Here is a 10,421-nt window from a genome sequence, read left to right on the forward strand (position 1 = left end):
AAAGCCAAACCAAAATTATTACAGACAGATAACGGTACTGAGTTTTACAATAAAGAATTTCAAGATTTAATGAAAAAATATAAAATTAAACATTATAGTACATATAGTGTTATAAAATGTTCAATTGGTGAATGCGTAATTCAAACTCTTAAAAATAATATATACAAACATTTCACAGCCACAGGTACATGGAATTGGTATAATACAACATTTAAAATTATACACAATTATAATAATACAAAACATAGGACAATCAAATGTACACCACACGAAGCCCGAATCAATGCATACAAAATTCAACCAGATGTGCAATTAAAAAATAAAACAATATATAAACAGTAGCGGCTCGTGAGTTAATATTCTGGGGAGACTTAAGGTACGTTTTCTCTGCAGCGATCAGCCGCGGCGTCCAAACGTGGTGTCCAGACGCAATCAAACGCGGCGTCCAAACGCCGCGACTCGACCGTTTTCTCTACAGCGCGCAGTCGCCGCGATTCCTACAAAACAATCACGATATCATTCATAGTTAAACTGTCGTCCTGTGCGAATGTGTTTTCCTTTTTTTTTATAATTTTATAATAATTAAATTGAAAAAAAATGCATCGTCAAATAATGCTAAACAATAATAAAATTATATTGGAGTTATTGAGAGAGGAAGAAGAAGATGATCAATTGTTAATGAATACAAAAAATAAAAAAAGGAAACCAATATCAAATTTATTTTCGACAAGAAAATCAGAAGGATTTTTCGAAAAATTAATCAAAGGCCATCTTGCTACCGATAATATTAAATTTCGAGAGTTTTTTCGTTTAAATCGCCGACAATTTGATTTTGTTTTGTCTTTGATAAAAAATCAAATACAAAAGACACCAACAATGCGATGGCATGAACCAATAATACCCGAAGAAAAATTGGCAGTTACTTTAAGGTAAATATAAGCATTGTTACAATATAAGTTTAAAAATAGATTAGCAAGATTCTTATTAAGCACTTAAAGTTTAAATTATGATAACATTTATCAAATTAGAAATTTACAAATTTTATTATTGAATTAAAATGTTATACCATCCATTATAGTGACTTGTAACGTATTGTACAGCAAAGCGACACTCACTTACCCACTTTTTTATAATTTTTTTTTTTGTAGATATCTAGCCACCGGGGAATCTTTTCGTTCATTGGCATTTGCATTTCGTATATCCTACAGTTATATCAGTATAATAGTAAAGGAAACATTGACAGTTTTAAAACAAAATTTAATGCCAATTTTTTTACCAGATCCAACTATGGTTGATTTTAAAACTAAGGCAGATGAATTTTGGACAAAGTGGAACTTTCCTAATTGCATTCTCGCAATTGATGGAAAGCATGTAAGAATCCGTTGTCCTAATAATTCAGGTTCTTTGTTTTTTAATCACAAAGATTATTTTTCAACTGTTTTATTGGCGATGGTTGATGCAAATTACAAATTTGTAGCAATCGATGTCGGGTCATATGGAAAAGAAGGAGATAGCGGTATTTTTTTAAAGTCTACAATGGGACAACAAATTTTAAATGGTGTATTTAAATTTCCAGAAGATTGTGCCCTTCCTGGTACTGATATTATAGCACCTCACGTTATATTAGGAGATCAGGCATTTAGGTTGCACAAACATATTTTGAGGCCGTTTTCTCAAAAAGCAGCAAGAGGAGATAACAGCAAAACGATTTTCAATTACAGACTTAGCCGTGCTAGAAGAGTAACCGAAAATGCTTTTGGGTTACTAAGTCAAGTATTCAGAGTGTTTTATCAGCCAATCAATATTGCTCCAACAACAGTTGATGATTTAATCATTGTTACATGTTGTTTACACAATATGTTACGTGATGCATATTTAGAACACAATGGAAAAGCATACTATCAATTTGATCAGGAATATTCAACTGTAAATAACATGAGGTCATTTTCTGGGGAAAGTGGATTTATAAATACGGAAGGAGTTACAGTAAGAGATATTTTTAAAGATTATTTTGCTAATATAGGAGCTGTACCATGGCAAATGTAAATAATTATACATGTTTTGTATTAATATACCATTATTATTAATATTACGATAATATTGTGTGTACTGTGTTCATTTATTTATAGTAGTTGCCAGTTGGTTATCTAATAAATATCAAAAACAAAAATAATTAAAATGTTCTTGAATTTAGGTTTTATTTTTAAACTCACAAGTTAAATAAAATCAAAACAAATAATAATAATTAAAAATAACCAAAATAACCTTTAATATTAATTTATAAAATATAAAATGTACTTAAATATAATAAGTATACAACAAACAAATATAATATGTAGGCCTAATTATATTCATCGCGGTTATATTGTATAAATCCACACGAAGAACTTGATGCAGCAGTGTTGGATGAGTTGGCCGGCGATGGACACTGTGGCATGCTGTTACTATCATTATTGTATTGCATGTATCCAGATGAAGAACTCGACGCAGCAGTGGTGTACGAGTTGGCTGGTGATAACCACTGTGCCATGTTGTTGCTATTTAAAGGCAGAACATAATTAGGTTGAATGGTTTTAGTATGATCAGGAACCACATATTTTTCTTCAATCTCATTCACCATTGTCAATATTCGCAGCTTAGCTTCGTTGATTGCTCGCGAAGGGAGTTTTTTGACGGTCATGGCAATACTTTTAAAAAAAACGTCGACTTCGTCCTCTTTTTGGTCCAGCGATGCTAATAAATTATTTTGTGCCTGGATATTTGATAACATTTCATTTCTTTCTTTAGATCTCTTGGCTAATATTGCTGATAATTTATCGTCTTTAGACCGTAATCGTTTCCCTCCAAATGAAATTGCTGGTAAATTCAATACTTCGGTTTCACTGTTACAGCTTTCATTCTCCACGTCCACGATGTCTTCTTCGTCTCTGAATAAATCGTTGGACATAATATTTTGTTCTGTCGTCGTTTCTTGCGTTTCAACATTTGTACAAGTTCTAAAATAATATTTTTAATATTATAATATAGGTAATTTAAAATAAATGTATCTAGCTAGTTTCTACTTTATACATACTGTCTTTCATATTCAACCGTATCCAAAAACGATAGATAGTCCATCAAAGGCCATTTTTTTTTGTCTGAAGTCGCCGACCCAGTAGGCAATTTTTTTTTTTGTCGCATGTATGTGTCACGCATGTTTTTCCACCTTTTCTTACAGTCATCAACTATAATTAAAAAAAAATATATATATTATAATAACGAAATAATATTAATACCTATGGCTATATAATAATATAATAATATAATATTATTATAAATGATTAATTTATACATATATTTTGTACTTACTATTTCTATTGAGCTTTATCCCAATTTCCGACCATAAGGAATCTTTCATAATTTTATCTTTATGGTTTTTATCTGAACTATCATAAATAACTTTATTTTTTTGAATTTCCTCTATGAGGATTTCGTCCTCTGCAGCGGAAAAAATAAACTTTTTGGACATGTTGTCGCTGGCGTTCGACGCGGTATACTGGTCCGAGACCAGTGCTGTCGCCAGACGCCGCGTCAAATGTTCTAGACGCAGCGACGAACGCGTATAAGAAAACGGTCACATTCAAAATACTTAGTACAATAGTACAGCGTTCGACGCCGCGTTTGGACGCCGCGGCTGATCGCTGCAGAGAAAACGTACCTTTAAAATTATTTAACATAAGCTACGTACAACAACGAACAAGAAAAACCCTGTTATTGAAAATCTAATAATATTATAGTATTATATATTTAGTTAATATTTTTAAGTTTAATTTGATTTTTTTGTTCGTAAGTTAAAGTATTAAAACCACTAATTAATAATATGTCTATTATATTGTCTTTTTGCATTTTTAAAATAATTAGAAATATAACAAATATCAATATAAGATAGTATAAAACCCTGTAGTAAACGTGTTATAGTTATTAATTATAAAAATGCATTAATTATGACAGCGACTAAGAACGGCGCGCGGTACGGCAATTATTGTCGTGAACCCAGTCTCAATAGAGTCTATAATACGCAGCTTATTCTCCCTGCCCCCTCCGGCCCTCCATCAAACCGGCCGTATCATTTTACATGTTATGATTGAGACTGTCGGGCGGCAGTTTCACTGTAACGGCGACCGTAGTAGTATACATTTGTATGTTCTGCGCACTTTTGACTGCGGAGATTGCAAATTTTTAAGGGGGATTTTTCCCCTCAAACTTTTTTTTTCTCCGCTCTACCAGACTGCGGTGATTTTAAAATTTTTAGGTGGATTTTCCCCCTCAAACTTTTTTTTCTCCGATGTACCAGTAAAAAAACACTGATTTTCAAAAACCATAATGTATGTTCTGCGCACTTTTGACTGCGGAGATTGTAAAATTTTAAGGGGAATTTTCCCCCTCAAACTTTTTTTTTCTCCGCTGTACTAGTAAAAAACACTGATTCTCAAAAACCATAATGTATGTTCTGCGCACTTTTGACTGCGGAGATTTTTAAAATTTAAGATATAGTTTCCGCCTTTAACCAATTATTTTTTCCCCCCTGTTACACATAAAGTTTAAACAGTGTATACACACTTCAACACTATTTATTTCCCTTGTAAGTTAAACATTCAGGTTACACAATAATTCATTTTTTTTTTTTTTAATAAATTATAGATAAAAGTCGTTTTATTGAATTCATTTCAGTTCAGACAGTTCAGTTAATATTCAACCATCGTTCAATCAGGTTCTGTTTGTTTTAATCAAGTTTAATTCATTTAAGTTTTTTTTATTTTTTTTTTATAAAAAATGAATTTTCAACAAATTAACAACAGTTTTTGTTCACTTGTTTCGTTAGTACGAAACAATGCATATCCTACATATCCAGAATTCACTACATTTATATCAAGATTGAAAACATTCATTTATTTCCGTTGACTTCATCTCAAGATAAATTCTCATTAGCTGAAAGCGGTTTTATATATTCAGGGAAAAAAGATATTGTTGAATGTTTTTGCTGCGGTATTATATTGCATCGTTGGAAAAAGATAATCCATGGATTGAACACTCAAGATGGAATCCGAAATGTGTTTTTGTATTATTATCAAAAGGAAATCAGTTTGTTGAAAATGTAGTAAAAAAATATGGTAAGATTATCGATATTTGTGATTGTGATTGTGGATCAAGGTCATATGATACTGTTGTTTAGTTCATTTAACTTTCTATATTTCAATAAAAAAAATCTGAATTTAATAAACTTAAATGTGTTAATAACTTATTTAATACCTCGTGAACGTATAGCCTAGTGGGATAACGCGTCTAATTTAAATTTAATATGTTAATGATTTTTAAAAAATGTTTCAGGTTCTATCGAATTAGGTAGGTAAGTATAATAACTCTTTACTGTTTATCCAACTAGACACTATACGTTCACATTTTTTTTTCTTTTTTTTTTCTTTTGTAACCTTACATTTGTTTAGTATATAACATGTATGGATAAACAAAACTTGTTAGTTTGAGCTAAGCTGTCTAGTGATCATATTCATATTTCTAGAAAAAAAATACTGTTTACTGTTTTTTTTTATTTTATCAATATGAATCCATCAATCGTTGTATCAAAATCTGTGTTCGATATTCGTCCTTTTAGTAAGAAAAGTGTAACCGTTGGACTTCTAGTTAATAAGCAAATTTCAATTATTATATTATTAGAATGTAAATTAACTAAAAAAGTTGTAACGTTAGATCTTGATCAGTGGTGTAAGTTAATGTGCGAAAACAATTTTAATACAATTATCGAAAATTTGCATACTCGTTGTAAACGTGTTAAGATAGCTGATAATTTTTTCTACTCTGTTAATGTAAACCAATTACTATAGTTTTATATTCTAATGATAATTATATAACATTATCTCATATTGATCTTCATCGTTTGAAACAATTACAACATTGTATTGACTTGTATATTGTTGAAAAACAGAAAAAATTGGAATCATACCAAAAAACGTTTGATACACGCTTACGTTAATTAAGTCTGACGTAAATGGGTTACCATCATCTTGTCAACGAAACGATTTACAAATCAATATATTCAAAATTATGATTTCAGCTACAGCAATATACAAAGTGAAGATTGTTCATTTATGTACGAGTTATTACAATTTCATTTTAATTCATTGTCGAACATGATATTACAAGATTTAGTGATGTAATATAAAAAAAGTTTCTTAATTTATTTTAATTTATCGTTCTTGTAAAAAAAAAAAAAAAAAAAAAAAAAAAATGTGAAATTAATACCACTTGTATACTAACTTTCAATATTTTTATTTTATTTTTTTTTTGTTTTTATTTTATTTTTATTTAACCTATAAATGATTATTATTATTTTTTTTTTATCTAAATAATAAAAAATAAATATAAATATAAAAATTTTTTTTATTAAATAAAATTAATCCAACACCATATCCTATTACATACTATTTTATAAGTTTTTTTTTTGGTTTGTGTCTGATTAGCTTCTTGGCGGGATGTCGCATCATTTTGTCGAAAACAGATTGAATGAGCGTCACCATTTCTTTGCTGTAGTTAAATCATCCGGATGCTGTCCTGTTAAAGATATTTTGAGTGAGCATTCAGCATGCTTCCATCTAAAAAAGTTAGGTTAGGTTAAATTAAATTTTTATTATAAATATTTCACTTTAGTTAAATATATATATTATTATTATTATTATTATTATATTATTACCTATCTTGCAGAGCAACTTTATCAATTTTAGCACATTTATAATGTGCTATAGTCCAGTAATCTACAGCCGTATTGTCTACAGGTGTCTTAACCGTTAATGAACAATCATCCTTTTTTATATTCAAGGTGTTCTCTGCATCGGTTGGTATAGTTGGATCTGTTATTAAATCTAATATTTTGTCTGTATAAAACATAGCAGTGCTCTATATAAAAATAATTAAATATATTTTTTTTACTTTTTCGTAATATGTTATAATTTATATAACTCTCCTTTTTCGTCTTTTTCGATACTGGTTTCTTCTCCGATTTTACAGCTAACCTTTTCGATGTACCTTTTTTTGAGATGTTGTTGCAAATATTATCCTATAATTAAAATGACGAAAGCTGATGACGGTTTACAAAATAAATTTTTCATAAAATATTTAATGTCTTTTAATTAAAATAATTATATATATATTATAATAAAAAAAAAAATAATAAATAAAAAATAAATGTTTTTTTTTTTACTTACTTCGGAAAATACAACCGACTCCTCGTCATCGCTTTTAATGAGTAGCAGGACATTTTTTCAAAATTAAATTAATTTTATTAAAAAAAAAAAGTCTAGATTGTAAATCTGTTGAAGTAACTGAATATACTGTATCGATGAGTCTCTTATATATATATTATATATAACCACTTCTACTCCTCCTCTTAAGTTTAAAATAATCAGTTCAGCTAAAACACTAACTAGAATAAAATTTGAAAGGTACGTCTTTTCAATTCGAAAAAATAGAATGTAATAACAAGTGCAATTTGTATCTAAAAGAATGTAATTGACTTCTACATTTCAATGTCAGATTTGAAGGTTATATACAATTTAGCAAGGTACGTAAATTTAGCAAGGTAAGATTAAAATTAAATAATTGGTGATAGTAAACATGAATAGAAACGTATAGTCGAATTTCCTGTTTATCTACACGTACGTATATTTTGAGGGCTACCCCAATAGTTTAATATAAAATGGGTTGTGGTAGTATTAAGAATTAGACATACAGCTAGTTCAGTAAAACACTATGTAGAAATCCGACATATTACATTACTAATCTTCCTGTTGCCCTGAGCTGATATTAGTTGGTTAGATTTAGAATAATAAATATTATATATTAAATAATTGGATTACGAACATAGTTTTTAATAATCGTTTATATATATATATATATTAAAAAAAAATATGTATTTAAATAATTGGTTATAGTAAAATATGAAATAGAAACGTATAGTCGAATTTCCTTTTACCATGACACGCACGTATATTTTTGGTGGACTACTCCCAAATAGTTTAATATAAAATGGGTTGTGTGTGGTAGTATAAGAATTAGACAAAGTTAGCTTCACTTACGCATAGACCGATGACATTGTTCTATACTTAACAATACATCGAGCTTGCTTTTATTATATTCAGTGAATAAATAACTTTAATTTTAAATTTCTTACACATACGACAAAGTGGACTTCGTCGTTGAATCGTGCTGAACCATCTTCACCAAGACCGTTCACTACAACTAGAAGCCAGTATACTTTTTTTTCAAGCATCTCCACGCTAACAGAAATGTAAGTACTATTACTTTACTACTATTAACTAGCTTTAAATTAAATATTTACTATTATAATTTTCCACTATAAAAAATGATTCCATTTAATAATGGTATTTTACATAATTACACCACAAATAGGTTCATTTGTATCAAAAATATAACATGTATTTGCGTTACATAAATAAATAAATTTTAGTTACAGATACATCGTAAACAATATTTTGTGTTGTTACGTCTTTACACTAATTTTAGTATTATTATTTTTTTGTTATAATTAGCTTAGTTATAGTAAATGTACGGTATGTAACGGAATATATTTGTGGTTATATATATATATATAAACAAAAAATAGTTACTAGCTTTTTCTTTCAGAGTTTAGTTGATATAAATAATTATAAATTATGTTTTATTTTTTAAAAAAAAAAAATAGTATAATATACTTAACAAGAATTACTTAATTAATATATTATATATATATATAATTATATATAGAGAGTTTGTGTTTTACTTATTTATAATTAAAGTATGATGATTTTATATATTTTATGAATTATTGCTAAACAAAAATTTACTTATTTAATATATATAATTATATACTATTATAGAGTTTGTTTTACATTTATTTATAATTAAAGTATGATTGATTTTATATATTTTATGAATTATTGCTAAACAAAAATGTACTTATATATATACATTTTATTATAATTATAATTTTAACAATGTGAACATGTTACAAATTATAATTTTAGTAAGTACAGATTAGATAATGCCCCTTTTTTAAATTTTATTTGGTGTGAATTATAAACTTGAAAAGTGGTACAAATTATTTTTTTTAGATGTGGTGTAAATGAGATATAGTTTTTACATTACCTTTTTTATATTTAAAATAAAAAAAAAAACGAATAAATATTTACCTATAATTTCAGAATTATAAAATGGAATCTCCTCAAATCGTTACCTCCGATCTTTGATTGAAGAATTACATTTGAATGTTTTAGAAAACCAAAAAAGTGTTGATCAAGATGAAGAAAGAAAAAAATAGATATAAGAGCTTTAAATAAAAAAATTAATAATTTATATAAAAAAAAAATAATAGATCTAGTTGAAATAGATAGGTTAAGAAAGGAAAAAAGGGACGTTTTAGATGAGTTTAATTTTTCTTATTATATTTGGTGAAAAATGTAATAGACGTATACGTTATCGTTCCACAATTTTAAATAATCAACTAGAAGATTTAATAAATAAATAAATTTGTTTAAATAAATCTATTTTTTTTAACCTGATTTATATTATTTCTTTTTTATACACCTACTTATATAGAAGTATTACTTTGTTCATAATAGCTTTTCCAAAACATAAAAAAAAAAATGTTTTTTTTTTTAGAAAATGGATTTACTTAACCATATCTTAATTGAATTCATCGATTGTGATGAAAGAAATCGATGATAATGATGAGAAGGAAGTACAAAGTAAACATGAACAAGAAAAAAAAACTATAATTTTAATCAAAAGAAAAATTAAAATATTAAGATATGAAAAATACTTAGCTAAAACACTTTTACAAGATATAAAAAAAATAAAAATCTTAAAAGAGAATATAATAAATTTGAGAAATGAAATATTACTTGTTAATAAATATTATGATTTGTATGGTTATGTTAGATTTCGAAACAGACGTTAGCTTATCATCTGCATAGCGATTATTGTACATTATTGGATGATCTAAATTTATAACAGAATATTTTGTTTGAATCTAAAATGATTTTTTTTTAAAAAAACTAAGTACTCATTGTTTATTTAAGAATTTTATTATTATTTTTTTTTTTAAATGTAAAAAAAAAAAAACATACATTTATATATATAATTTAATGTGTTTTTTATTATTCAGTCTCATTATGAACAGAAAAATATAATAAAAAAAAAACAGCGTATGAACACGATTGGAAGTGGACTTATTGAAATAGAAAGATTTAGAAAAGGTTCAAAAACTTTCGTAATTAAGAACTGTGAAAATTATATAGATTACAAATATTTTTTAACTATATTTTACATGAGTTAATTTTAAAGTTAAGACAATCGTGTATTAAAACGTCGAT

At 27.1% G+C, this 10,421-nt stretch overlaps 2 protein-coding genes across 2 annotated transcripts; one reads left to right on the top strand and one right to left on the bottom strand.

The window, feature by feature from the left end:
* Window positions 1-376: 376 nt before the first annotated feature.
* LOC126554119 (uncharacterized) lies at window positions 377-2,809 on the top strand. The gene has a single exon (XM_050209223.1). The coding sequence runs from the start codon at window positions 1,261-1,263 to the stop codon at window positions 2,044-2,046; it is 786 nt and encodes a 261-aa protein (XP_050065180.1). The 5' UTR covers window positions 377-1,260; the 3' UTR covers window positions 2,047-2,809.
* LOC126554124 (transcription factor Adf-1-like) lies at window positions 2,116-3,514 on the bottom strand. The gene is made up of 4 exons (XM_050209227.1): window positions 3,349-3,514; window positions 3,074-3,224; window positions 2,389-2,996; window positions 2,116-2,147 (listed from the first exon to the last, which is right to left on the bottom strand). Exons 1-4 carry the CDS (start codon window positions 3,506-3,508, stop codon window positions 2,116-2,118), a joined length of 951 nt encoding a protein of 316 aa, XP_050065184.1. The 5' UTR covers window positions 3,509-3,514.
* Between the last annotated feature and the right edge of the window lie 6,907 nt (window positions 3,515-10,421).

The sequence above is a fragment of the Aphis gossypii genome, unplaced genomic scaffold (genome assembly GCF_020184175.1).
Source record: "Aphis gossypii isolate Hap1 unplaced genomic scaffold, ASM2018417v2 Contig00433, whole genome shotgun sequence".
Taxonomy (NCBI): domain Eukaryota; kingdom Metazoa; phylum Arthropoda; class Insecta; order Hemiptera; family Aphididae; genus Aphis; species Aphis gossypii.

What these genes read in the sequence shown, in the direction of transcription:
- LOC126554124 (XM_050209227.1), bottom strand. Translation starts at nt 3,508, where the DNA reads ATGTCCAAAAAGTTTATTTTTTCCGCTGCAGAGGACGAAATCCTCATA. An exon ending in ACGGTTGAATATGAAAGACA is followed by an intron (nt 2,997 to 3,073) that starts GTATGTATAAAG and finishes ATATTATTTTAG; the next exon opens with AACTTGTACAAATGTTGAAA. An exon ending in ATCCAACACTGCTGCATCAA is followed by an intron (nt 2,148 to 2,388) that starts GTTCTTCGTGTG and finishes GATATTTATTAG; the next exon opens with ATAACCAACTGGCAACTACT.
- LOC126554119 (XM_050209223.1), top strand. Translation starts at nt 1,261, where the DNA reads ATGCCAATTTTTTTACCAGATCCAACTATGGTTGATTTTAAAACTAAG.